The following is a 13,388-nucleotide window of genomic DNA, read 5'->3' on the forward strand; positions in this document are numbered from 1 at the left end:
ACAATACTTTTTCTTGGGCAGGTAGGGCTGGTTTGTTGTGGGATTCTGATAAAACCCAATTTGTTCCAATAGGTTGTGAGATTGGAAATCTAATCATTGGACCATGTGTGGGGATTTTCAACAAACACACCACAGAAACTTACAATTTTAACAGCCCAGCTCATAAAGAGGAAATTAGTCTTTGAAATGAATGTATTTCTAAGTTTCTGATATTAATATCTCATCCACATATAAATACCAAAGACTTGGAGTTATTTCTTTTAACAAGCCCATCTTTCTAAGTCCTTCATCTTCAGCTATTCTTACTGGCACTCTCTAAAATACACACTGACCAGATTCATTGCTCTCTTCACATCCTTCGTCACCATAAATTAGGGTATTTTATCTGTAGTTAGTATGGATGGATGGTGTGGCATAGCTCCACCGACCTTGTAATATCATTCTTTGACACAATTCTCCATTATTTGGCATCATTAACCTTCTTAATGACCTTCCATAATATTTAACCGCCTCTAGTGTGTCCATATCCAGACAATAAGCAAATATGAATATATCCGTAAGTTAAATTGTCAATTCTAGCAATGCCAGATAAAACTAAGGGCAGTGAGTCATTATCCAAAGAGATAAATGGATACATAATTTTGAGTCTGAATCTATGTTAATGCCTAACTTTAAGAGCAGTTATACAGATATGGGTCTGGCATGGATCTAGTGGAGCAGAGATACTACTCTGTGGGGGTGCACACGTGTGTGTGTGAAGGGGGCTTCAGGCTACAGTTCTGCCAATGTCCATCTGAGTTTCAACAAAGTAGGTTTCAGCTGCATTTCTGAGGTTTTTGTTGTTTAATAACAGGTATAGATAGGTATATACCAAACAATATATCACAAAGAGAGTGAAAACTACTGTGCCTGGCTAACTTTGGCAAGTGTGCATAAAATTTGGCAGAAAAATACACGAACGCACACAAATGTAAGAGCGAGGAGTTCTAACGATGTGGCTGAGAGAAATGGTTCTTGCTCAGGCACGGGCGCAGGAAGCCATGTTGGCTTGGAAAGCCAAAATATTTGGCTGAGATCGATGCTTCTCCCTGCATATGGAATCCCAAAGCCAAGCTAGAATTAAAAGGAGTTTTCTGAGTTTACTGACATTTGGAACTTGAGTGTAGTTTGAACATATTCAATCAAACACTTTATTGATGTTTACTTCCATTTTACAGGACCTTTAGATGGTGTTAAATGATGACATTTGCAGTAGATGCCTCCCTCAATCAATGACTTATTTTATTCCCTATTCATCATATCAGCTATGATTTTATTCTCTAACTTCTTGAGAAATCGATCAATGAATTAGTTGAAAGGAGCACTTTAGAAACTCTTGCTAATGACGTCGAAGAGTGGGCCTTTACAGAACTGCTATTTCGAGACCCAGAAAGAAGCTTTAAAATGAAGCTTACAAAGGGAGATTTCTGTTGCTTGCATCATGAAAACAATTTAACTGAAATTAGGTGACACCATGGGTGAAGTTGTGAACTCTCAATTCTCATTTTAGTGTGAGGCCTGCGATGAATAGAATTGTTCATGCATAATTAAATAATTATAAGAGCTTTTTATTGTCACCACCACATTTTAAATTGCTCTTAATCCCACTTGACCCTCTCATTGAAGTTGGGTTTACAATAGTACAGCATTGTACATGGTACATATTGTCATTAGGATTGAAGCAAAAAAGTTAGCTTTTTTATGCTTTGTCCTAAAATTTGGGCTTCATTTATAAGACATATATCTTGATTCATGTTTTTGCAAATATGCAAAAACATGGACCACAAATTTTTGAAAAAATGTTGCCTTTTTCCTATTTTCCTTCCTCTATGTGCTTTTAAACTGACTTTTTGTGTGCATTTTTTCTCGTGACATATTTTTGAAACTCTTTCTATTTCAAATCTGCACTCATTTGCGAGAGGGTGAGGGAAAAGCGCGTTGCTGGTGGCGCATTATGGTGCCGCAGCACGGCAGCGCATTTTCACGCGTCACCAGTGGGCGCATGTTTCTGCGCCCCGCACAAAGAGAGTGAGCACAGATCGCTGTGGGATGCGCACAAGGAGAATTGCCGCTCAGTGGCACCGCTCTCCTCCCTGCTTGTCGACCTCATCTCGAGGAGTGGGAATCGGAGGAAGGGATCGAGGAACACCCCGCTAAACTGCACCCACCATCTCACGCCTGAGAAATCACGACGTGGGGGAATTTGCGGAGGTGGACACGCACCTCGAGGAGACAGGATAAAGTCAAGAGCGCAAGAGGCAGGGAATAACATCTTCAGGTTTCAACACACGCGGCTGAGAACAATGTTTGCAGCAGACTAGCTGGATATTGGAATTACAATCAAAGCAGTTTCATAAAGAGGAACAAATAGCTTCACTTTGGGGTAAGTATCACTCTTCCATCTATATTTTGATGCATTGCATTAAAAAAGACAAGTTGGAATTGTAATTTGAATTGAAAAAAAAACATACAGAGGTAATTAACCTAAGGTGTTCAACTGTTAGAAATGAATTAGTCCTGCAGTCAAAGCCTTTGGGGATATCTTCATGAAGCGTTCTTAAATCAGAGAAGGGGCATCGATTCAGGGTGTGCATGTTGATAGTGGCCACTCATGCACAATGCTGATGAATGCGTTTCTAGACAAGTCTCAAATGGTTTGGATGGTCCTACTGGGGTTTGAATGGATGAGGCTCATTTCATCCGTCCAAACAAATCCTATAAGGTTCCACGCTGCTCAATTGTGCCAAAAAAGCATGGCCAAAGAATTACTTCAACTTTTTTGTTTTGTTTTCAGAGACAGATGAGTGTTTAGACATATATCTCGCCAATCGAGAAAGAAGGATTAAATCACCTCCGTCTACTTTTCTATTTAGTGTGCATTGGACACAGCATCGTGATGATTCACAACCAGTTATCACCCAAAACCTTCATCACAAGCCAGCTCTGTTATTACTTCTTTTGGGAAATAAATGATATCATTTATGATGGTCTGATAACTTTGTTTTTAACCGGAACAAGGAATTCAAAAATGTTGACTAGGATCATATTTCTTCTGCTTGACAGTCCTTTTTATTTCTAGTTCTGTACACATAATTTGAGAATATCGAGCTGCAGCTAAACAGGAGGTGAAACATTTCTTTGAAGTCATGCAGCAAATTATTCCATGGGCCAGCAAAACCCAGTCAGGCACTGCAGGATTGGCTTTATATGCCATAATTTGCTTTGAAAACTATTCAACCTGCATGTTTCCTCCGGGTACTCCGGTTTCCTCCCACATTCCAAAAACATGCATGGTAGGCTGATTGGACACTCTAAATTGCCCCTCGGTATGGGTGTGAGTGGGCATGGTTGTCCATCTCCTTGTGCCCAGTGATCGGCTGGCCACCAATTCAGGGGAACCTCTGGCCCGGGGGACAGCTGGGATTGGCTCCAGCACCCCCCGCGAGGATAAAGCAGTTCAGAAAATGTCCACTTAGAGATAAGGAGAATGTATTGCAGCTGGCCGAGGCGGGGTCATGAGCGTGAACAGTGATGACCAAGGGTCTTGTCAGGCTCTAACAAATAGGTTTTACAATTTGCAACATTGTAGAGCTTGGTGGCAGTATTCATGGTTCCAGTTCTTTTCTGAATTTGTTGTAAAATTGGAAAGCTCGACCACAACTGGGAGTAAAGTGTAAAAGGTGTTTCTTTGTCTTCCTTCGAATGCCAGTCATCTGTTTGCGGCAGTTTCTAAGTTGAATGTCTTGGGAGGTGCCTGGCTGATGATGGCTTTGAGAATTGGATCACTGCTTCTCTATATTTGAAGTGCACTCGCTCACATTCTGGGTGTCAAGCAGCAGCTGAGGGTTGCAGCCCCACTCAACACAGGAGGGACTCGCTTGGGCCAGCCTGCTGTCTTTGAAGGGGGAATCAGTGATTTGCTACCCATTGATAAAAATACTAAGTATGTCACTCCTGCCTTTTGCCTCAATAATGATCCCTCGTTGAATTTTTACTTTTATCCTCGCTAAAATGCTTAATAGTGCCAATGGATATTTCACATTGAACCAAAAAGCATACGCAAAAATGAACAGAAGAAAATCTGCTCTAACAACGTACATTAAAACCATTTCAACGCGGTTGTTAATATTTAAGTTTTCAATTAAATATGATTGCTATGTATTTGAGATTTCAAAAAGGTATATTATTTATTTTTTTGCTTTTCTATTCATTAAGGTTTGTGCAACAGCTTTAGTCGTTATTAAATACTGACATTAAACCCTGGATTTATGGTTCAATCACCTACGTTATTGTTCTGCCCTACCTGGATTATGTGAAATGGATTGGCGTACATGTCTTAAATCAGAGTAAATTAGAAGGCATCTAAGCAAGAGTAACTGCAAATTTATTTGATAGACAAAGCAGCTGCATCTACATCGTGATGAGGTGGTGAATGGATGTGGTTTGGTTATTCTGCAGAATGATTTATTAGAGATGGCTGCATAGTATGGAAGATAATAAGTCTTTGGAAACGAATTCCTGAAATAATATTTTTCAATACATCCAACCTTTTGTGTCATGTACATCTGCGCTCTGTGATTGGCTGGGATAGGCTCCAGTACCCTGGTGTGGATAAGCGGCTCAGTAATGATTGAATGAATGTTCAGCCAATATTTAATACACTACAAAGATACAATATTTGATTTACAAATTAATGAATTTAGAATTTTATGGCAAAATATTCCAAAAGACAGCACGATTACCATAACCAGTTTTTTTTCAATCAACATTAATTATCATGCAAATGATTAGTTGTTTTGTGCACCCCAGAATAAAAATACAAGTTTAAATCTGATGCTTTGTGTATATTAGTCTTCACTGAATATTTCAATGAGCATACTAATGTATGGTTAAAAACAAATATAATGAGAAAGTGTGTCTTTAAGGTGCATGGTCTGTTCACGGCATGTGACATTTTCTCAACACACTTTTTTTTTTAAGTTTTACTGGCTTTCAAGTGAAGCTGTTCAAAAATTTGTAAAATCAGGAGAGACACTGTGCCTCCGAAAACAAGAAACTTGCAGTTAAAGTTATTCTGGGATATTTTCTTCACTAGAGCCTGAGGCTTTTTGAACTGGTGGGTTAGGATAATTCAGTTGGATCTCATAGAAAGCAGATGGCAGTTAATACTGAGCTACTGAGAAATTATGTTTTTTCTTTTTTTTGTCCGGTAGAATCCAGAACCGTGTAATTCGACGCGATGGGTTTTGAGAGTGGCAGAATTTTTAGCAACAGGAAATCTACTCTTACTGTGCCTATGTTTACATCACACAAGGAATCTGATAGGAACGAGAAGTTACAACAGCATTAGAAAATAAATGACTGTGGGACTTTTAAATATACTATCCAAGTAATGCCTGGTCAGCATACTTTTGTTTTACCCTGCTGCATGGCAATGTCAGACTTCTCATGTCATTTCATTGTCACAATCCTACAATAACAAGTGAGTAAAAATATCCGACTAGCTTTATTTTATGCCCACTTTAAGAATTCCAAATACAGCCCCGGGTTAATCACCACAATGTTATGTTGTAAGGATGAGGGGCTGGGTTGGTTTCTTAATCCTGAGAGGCATATCAATTTCCACTTACTGTGATGTAGGTCAGAGCTTGAGCAAAGCCCCTTCTGTGCTACAGATACTACAATTACAGTCGTCAAGGTCCCATGCACATCCAGAGAAGAATACTTTGAAAGACTATACTTATAGGTTACATTGATTGATCTGGTATGTTGATTATGTATGTTTGGTATAAATAAATAAATGCAATGCTATGTATATGTGCTATGTAATATGCCATCAACCATGGTTGTACACTCAAATAAATACATTTCAGGTGAATTTGCATTAATGGTTTAAACTATGAGCATATAATAATCTATGAGGATGTACTGCTCAAAGACAAATAAAGCTGTCAGCTAAATGCAATGGAGATTTTAGATCTCTTTGATATATTAATTAATCTTCTGCACCGCTTATACCCACAAGAGTCGCCAGCCAATTGCATCTGGGGAAATTTTTTTTAAACTATTTTTTTAAATAAGTACTACAATAAACACCGGACAGAATTATAAAAATATTTTCTATTAAAAAGTTGAAACAAGGTTGCCAACAATTTCAAGTCAATGTGTCCCAAAGAAAAATGTGTTGCCAAAATAGTTATAAATTACTTTGACAATCAAGAAGTTCCTGCACCATTAATGATGTATGTGGACGTGAATTGAGTTTGCCTGCCCTGCCTAAAACACCAAACTCTTTGTTCAAGTGTGAAGTGGCGTATTACAGAGTGCTAGTATACACAGTCTGCCAGCTCCTATTAATAGTCAAATAGCGAGAGAGTAAGTATCTTTTGAGGTCATTCATCCCCCTTCTCGCTTCTCTTTTAAGCCACGGATATGAGCTTGTTAGGCAGGATGAGAAACAAGCATAGTAGAAGAAAACAGCCATTAAGCAGCTGTTTCTTCTTCAGCGCCACCTGAAAATTGCACTGACGGGTCGCATCCACGATATTCTCGGCTGTTTTTCGCAATGTCGCTTCTAGCTTTCTTTTGACTTGCTGTTTGGAAAATAATAACTAGTTTGGCAGTGTTTTATTTCCCATTTTATGCCTATCATACATGATTACTTTTATCAAAATGTCATATTTTAATCTGTAACTACTTCTCTTTAGATTAAAATTATTGTATTCACAAGGAGAACAATTTCTTCACTAACTGGATGAGAGTCCCATTAGCCCTGTTCAACAAAAGATGATGTTGCCATGGAAACAAATTGTTCTCCTATCAATCACTGGATGCCTTGCAGGTAAGCAAATTTAACACATGCAATAGGCGCTTATTCTTGTTCTCATAAAGAATCATACCTCATAACAACTGTTGACTTTGCAGAGAAGTCATGTTGCCACAAATAATATTTTGACAATGTATACAAGGAATGTAAAGCCCTTATAAAGGTACACACCTAATTAGGATACATGTAAACACCTCAAGACATGTGCAGTGAGATTCGACTGATACAAATATCCTTCATGTATAGAATAATACCTCTTTTTTATAACCATGTCTTAGCACACAAACAGCAAACACAAAAGGAAAACAATCATCCATGACCTCAGTAGGATTGACAATTATTATACCTGAAAATGGTCATTAAAATATATCTTTGTTCAGCTTATCTGAGATGTACAAATATACAGCAAATGATGTCTCTCTAGAGGCTTTTAAATATCAATCTATCAATGGATGTAATGTGTGTTATTGATCTAATATGAAGCTTGTTAACCACATGTTAAACTATGGGCCACATGCTGCAGTGTAAGCAGTGGGGCTCAATTAGTTCTTCACTGGCCGCATTGGCTCTCCCTTCATTTGATCCCAGATTTTGTTCCACTTTCCTACCTTTGAAGCCCGAAAGACATGCTCACGCATACAGCCCTTAGTTATATGCATGCTGAGGCCGACATAGCTTATCTCAAAATGTTCTACCCTGCCTTATTTATTACAGCATCACTTACTGTACAAGAAATTATTTATGATGGACACATTCCTGCTCAGTGATCCCCAAGTTATGTATTTGCTATTGTGATCATTCATGTTGTGTCTGTGTTCCACACATATATACCTCAAACTATTTAAATTCTATGCAGTGTAGTATTTTCACAGCAATTTAAGCAGTATATGACATATTGCCAATGTTTATAATCATTTGCATTTTCATTTTAAAGCAGGGTGACACTATGGAGGCAAATATGTCTGCCTATGCAGTTAAAGCCGTAGATTGGTGGGATGCATTTACCCCACTGCAAGATAAGCAAATAATTTACACAGCGCGCCATGAGAATAGTTCTTCAGCATTTTTTTTTAGAAGGATCAAAACAAAACAGTAAAAATAAGCAATGGTATGAAAAAGGAAAGAGAAAACAATGCATAATAGAGTATATGCAGTACCCGTCATGATTTATCATGTTTTACTTTTAACAAATTTGTTCTGTTATTTTTTGCAGTGTTTACAGAGCATGTCGTATTTCAAGGGCCAAGATTAAGGACAGAGCCTGCTGACCTCAATTTGCCAATCAACTCTCCCAACCAACAGGCCACCATTATGTGTGATGCAGAAGGGAGCCCGTCTCCACAATATAGGTAAATGACCTCATCAAATCCCAATCTGGTCTGTGTTTCACAACTAAACATGTATGATTCATCATTAGTGCTTTTGTATTTTGATTACTATTTCCAAAAGGCAGCCATTAGAGTGTGCAAGAAAATATGCGTGAAATAGATTGCAGGTCATATGGCATGATGTTATGTCGTTGCAGACTCAAATGATTCAAATGATTTTCTTAACATCTAAAATATAATACCGAAATGATAATTAAAGGTTGATTTACTCTTAGTTTTGTGATGTCCACAGTGGGCAATGCATTTGACAAAAACATATATAATTATAATAAATTAAATAATTGAAGATAAAGTCATAGATATTTTTAACTTTGGTCATCTTAATGTTTTGGCCAAACTTGTATTATAACAACATAAATAGCCTTTTAAGAGAAAATGGTGCATTGGTCTACTTTGTGACACATGTTCAGCACTTTCAAGATATTTCCGGCTTTCGGATTCTGCCTAAAACGACATCTGGCAGTGCAGCGGAAGATTAAGTTTCGGTGCATGGTCAGCACCATGTATTGTCGATGCACATCTTACAGCAAAGTGGGTGCGGTAACCTGGGAGTGACATAAATAAATAAAATGGGACAAGCTAAAAAGATGAGATATTCATTAAGCAAAGGGATCTGCTCGGGTGGCAGGGAAATCTGAAACTTAAGTTTGATAGTTTTTTTTAGCTTGGGCTTGTGATGATACATTGTTTCTTTCAGATCAAATGCCAGTAGAATTGGGTGTGAAATTTCTACCTTAATGCCTCAAAGAAAATGCTTTTTAAGAAGGTCCAGCTATGATTACTTGGAAAGTGGGCTGCCCACATGCAGTCTCATTCCAACAAGAAGCTTCAAATTTAGTGCAGTGATACAGCTGATGATGTTATTCTATGATTCTTCATGCTGTAAACTGTTGGATAACAATGCACATGTCACAGCTTCAGAATGGTCCGATTTACTTTGCACATGCCCGATGTGAATTTGATGTGCTACTTCTAGGAAAAAATTCCAATCTCTTACTAGTTCTGGAAGCTTTTCGGTCACTGCATGCTAAAAGATGAAAACTGAGATTTCAGTGTGACATCTCCAAGGCCGTAGTAAGCAAGGCAGCTATATTGCAAAATCCTGTCAGTTGCATTATTCAATGTGAGAAGCATCGTCCATTTTAAATTCTTGCCACAAGGTCAGAAAATCAACCAGCTTGTCTACTAAAACATCTTGAGGCATTTACTTCACTCAGTGCTTAGCAGGGAGAGAGAGTTGTGGCAGTACCACTCATGTCTGCTTCAAGACAAGGTGCCTACTCACAATTCCCAAAGCATTAAGCAGTTCCTATCTAGAAGAACATCGACCTGCAAGAAAAATCTCTAGAGTCATCTGATCTAGGAGGCATCAAGGAAATCCGATTAAACACAGTGATTACAAAATAATCTAGGCAGAATCCTCCAATGAGGGCATTAAGGAGTGGCAGAGAAGGCTAGGAACGTTGTGTCAGACTTCACATTATAACTCTGAAAGTGGACATTTAAAGTTTTTGGTTAAGATTCAAGATGTTTTAGTTTGACATTTTTAGTAATATAATACCAGTCAATGACATTCTGACAAACCTTGTATGTGGGAAAGCTAGTCTTTGCTTCCATTGTCAACCCTTTTATTCACCCTTTTCAAATTCATAGCAATTCATTTTTTTTATTACTATTCAAAATGCCAACATTCACCAAATAACTATTAAAAGGGTTGTAGTAAACCACATTTAATGATAGTTATTTAGAGTCTTCAAAACAGTTTGACATGTCCGGAAATTCCTTTAAGGACACAAGATTTGCCTCAATTTCTCTTTCAGACAGTGTTTTATGTTTGATTTTGTGTGTAATATTTGGGTTGCATCACTTGATGGATGGTCTGTGACGGTTCTCCCTGAGGCAAGGAGAGGGCTGTTTTTTTCCTGATGGTAAAATAGAAAGTATTTCTTGCAACTTACACTACAACAAAAATTACTCCAAAAACGAATTGCACAAAACCATTAATTATATTTAAATAAGAATACATGGAATCGCCCCTACAGATATACCCCGGCAGTATAACATGTTGAAATAACTGAAATATTTGTTTTATTGAAACAACAAATGACAGCAGTATTTATTTGTGCATTTATTTAATTATAAAATAGGATTTAGTATTCCAAAACCTCATCTGTGTCATAGACATGTTGATTGAAACTGAAGCGTTGCTTGTTACTTACTGGTCATGTGAAATAAATGCAGCTTCATTTGTCACCTGTCATGTGATATAATTTTTTTAGAAATACTCAACTAGAGTCTGCATTTCATTTTACACACCCACTTTTGCTTGACCCAATCTTTGAATCCCCATGTCCTTTAGCCAATTAATATACAGCAAACATTACAAACTACTTCCTATATTTTAGACATCTGGAGAAGAGCTTGTGAAGAAGCTATGCTGATCAAGCATCATAAAGGATTCAAACATTGTTTTATAAAAGTGTGATGGAGTTGCAGAATATGCAGCTCATGCAAAGACATTTTCAGAAATAGGCATTAAAAATGTAAATGTTTGGTCATTTTCACACTTGGGTAAGCAGGCAATCCAGAGACATCTATGAGAGACATTGAAAGGAAAGATTCCAATCATTCCTTTATGATAACATCACACTGACAGAAATAGTGTGTCATTTCTGTAATTTAGTGTGAATTTTTGCTGTTAGAAAGGGCAGTCTCAAAAAAAAAAATCCTGGCTGAAATATGTCACCTCCCAGTAGATGTTGCGTACAGGTTTGGAAGGATTATCACTCTATCGCTACCCAGGCTCCTGCCTCACCTGTTCTCTATCCGGCAAGTATACGACGAAGGGGCCCTGACAGAGTCTCTTTTGATAAATAGTGCTGTGAAGCACTGCAGCACACTATGGGGCTGCAAGCTGGGCTTTATGAATACACCTGTCACTGTGTTTACAATGAATCTGCTGTAGTAACACAAGATCAAGGACACGGCAGTGATTGGAAAAAAGGGGGGGAAACACTGGATACTCTCCTATCATGGAATGTAACTTTAAGCAGATTTATGGCTTTTGCTATGTTGATGGCTCAGCACTGGGCGTACTTAGAAGTGAGTGTGTGTAAAGATGGGCATGTTTGCTCTGACTATATACATTTATATATATAACATTCATTAATTCATTAATTCATTCATTTTCTGACCCGCTTTATCCTCACTAGGGTCGCGGGCTGCTGGAGCCTATCCCAGCCGACCAACATGCACATTCACACTCATAACTAGCGGCAATTTAGTGTCTGATCAGCCTACCATGCATGTTGTTGTAATGTGGGAGGAAACCGGAGTACCCGGAGAAAACCCACGCTCTCTTGTGGAGAACATGCAAACTCCACACAGGTGAACCGAACTGGATTTGAACCCAGGACCCCCAGAGCTGTGACACACAAACCACTCATCCACTGGGCCATCAAATTTATAAGTTCTTGCCAACAAATACAGTAAGTGAAGAATTATGTGACCGTGGATATCTTTGGGAGAAAATCTAGTATTTTGTATAGTGTTATGACTACTATTCACAACTAATTTAATGAAAACTTGCAGGCAATGTACAGTATGTACAATCCTTTTCAGTTTCTTATTTAGACCGGCATAAATACTACATTTAAATTCATTGTTACCATCAAATTACTGAGTCTGCTGAGATAATACAGCATTGGAATGATGCACTGTCGTGTAATGTGGTAGGAGGTCTGCAAGCATTGACTATTGAAATAAAAATGTGAGGTGGAGGTCATTGATAGTCAGGTATTCCCATAAACACTGTAGCCATGAAAATAAAGTATTTATCTATATTTTATTTTATCCCACGGCTTTGCATTTTATGATGCAAACGATGGATTTAATTTACTAGTTGGCAAAAATGATTTCCACATTTCTCATTATGCATCAAATAAAATGTTAAAGGTGCCGTTAAGATAGTATTATAATATTGCCTGACCCACCAATAGTAATAGTAACAGTTGGCTTTATTTGCATTGGCCTGCAGTTAGAATCTCCTATACATATTTTTTTAAAAGATCCTTAAGAGCAATTTTGAAATACAAAGTCCATACCTCCAGGTTTGCCGCTGTGCAGACGTCTCTCTAGTTTGTCCTGCCGCTTAAGCTTCAATCATCTTTTAAGTTAAATTACTCAGCAAAATCTGTATTTGATTTGATTTTTTTTTCTTCCTAAGTAAGCCAAGATTTTTACAGCATTTTTAACCTTCTAAGTTTTTTTATTTATATATTTTTTAATTCTTTTACTGGAACACAAGTCTGCCTTTTTGTGACTGGAACTCAGGATCTCAATTATCCGCAACAAACCTTGCCTGTCCATCTATGATTACCACAAACTAAAAGATAGCAGTACTGGAAACAAACAAACACAAGACACTGGTCTAGGAGACTGTGGAGATGAATGTAGAGTTCAGAAATGAAAACACTCTACCAATTTCCCAAAACAGTGAGAGCCAACAGGTTTACAACTAACACCATCAAGACACAACAGAAGCCGGGGTAAATGTCAAAAACATTCCTCGCTGGAATACTCTTGGTGCAAAACCGAGCACTACAACACCAGAAGGTGTTTATCAAAAAGAACACACATTGGCAGATTTATTATGAAAAGGAATGGCCACCACGATCCCCACAAAAGACTATACCAGCACAAACCCACACTTAGACACAGGGATGAGAGATTTAGTGGTGATGCTAAACAGATGGCTCAAAGCTGCATGTGCTACAAAAATCACAAACTTCATTGACAAATTTAAGATATTTTCAGGACGCGGGCTCCTTTTTTTATGATAGACAGATTCAACTCAAACATCAAAGCAGCTACTAAGCAGTGGCAGGTTTTATTTTTGGCACCACAGGCAGTCGGATTATCTCAGGAAGAGGCAAATTGTCCCTAAACAATGGATTGCTCTGGAATGGATGCTGAGACAGAGTCTTACTCTGGAGGAGATCTACCTAACTCTGGCTGGTTGTGAACAACCCTTCCCCAACAATGCTTCAGGTAGCCCCACAGGAAGAGTCCTGGGCAGGCATACAAGATGGCCAGAGCCTGTGATTATGCCCTTGATCTCAGAACTGTGAGGAGGA

The 13,388-nt window shown here is 38.2% G+C and overlaps 1 protein-coding gene across 1 annotated transcript in view; it reads left to right on the plus strand.

The window, feature by feature from the left end:
• Nucleotides 1–2,055: 2,055 nt before the first annotated feature.
• The window catches only part of cntn3b (contactin 3b), a 35,786-nt gene continuing 24,453 nt past the window's right edge, over nucleotides 2,056–13,388 (plus strand). The window contains exons 1-3 of the mRNA XM_077726065.1: nucleotides 2,056–2,422; nucleotides 6,747–6,880; nucleotides 8,079–8,214. Of these exons, the coding sequence (XP_077582191.1) occupies nucleotides 6,826–6,880; nucleotides 8,079–8,214 (191 nt within the window). The 5' untranslated portion in view covers nucleotides 2,056–2,422; nucleotides 6,747–6,825. The remainder of the gene's footprint in view (nucleotides 2,423–6,746; nucleotides 6,881–8,078; nucleotides 8,215–13,388) is intronic.

Source organism: Stigmatopora nigra, chromosome 10 (genome assembly GCF_051989575.1).
Source record: "Stigmatopora nigra isolate UIUO_SnigA chromosome 10, RoL_Snig_1.1, whole genome shotgun sequence".
Taxonomy (NCBI): Eukaryota; Metazoa; Chordata; class Actinopteri; order Syngnathiformes; family Syngnathidae; genus Stigmatopora; species Stigmatopora nigra.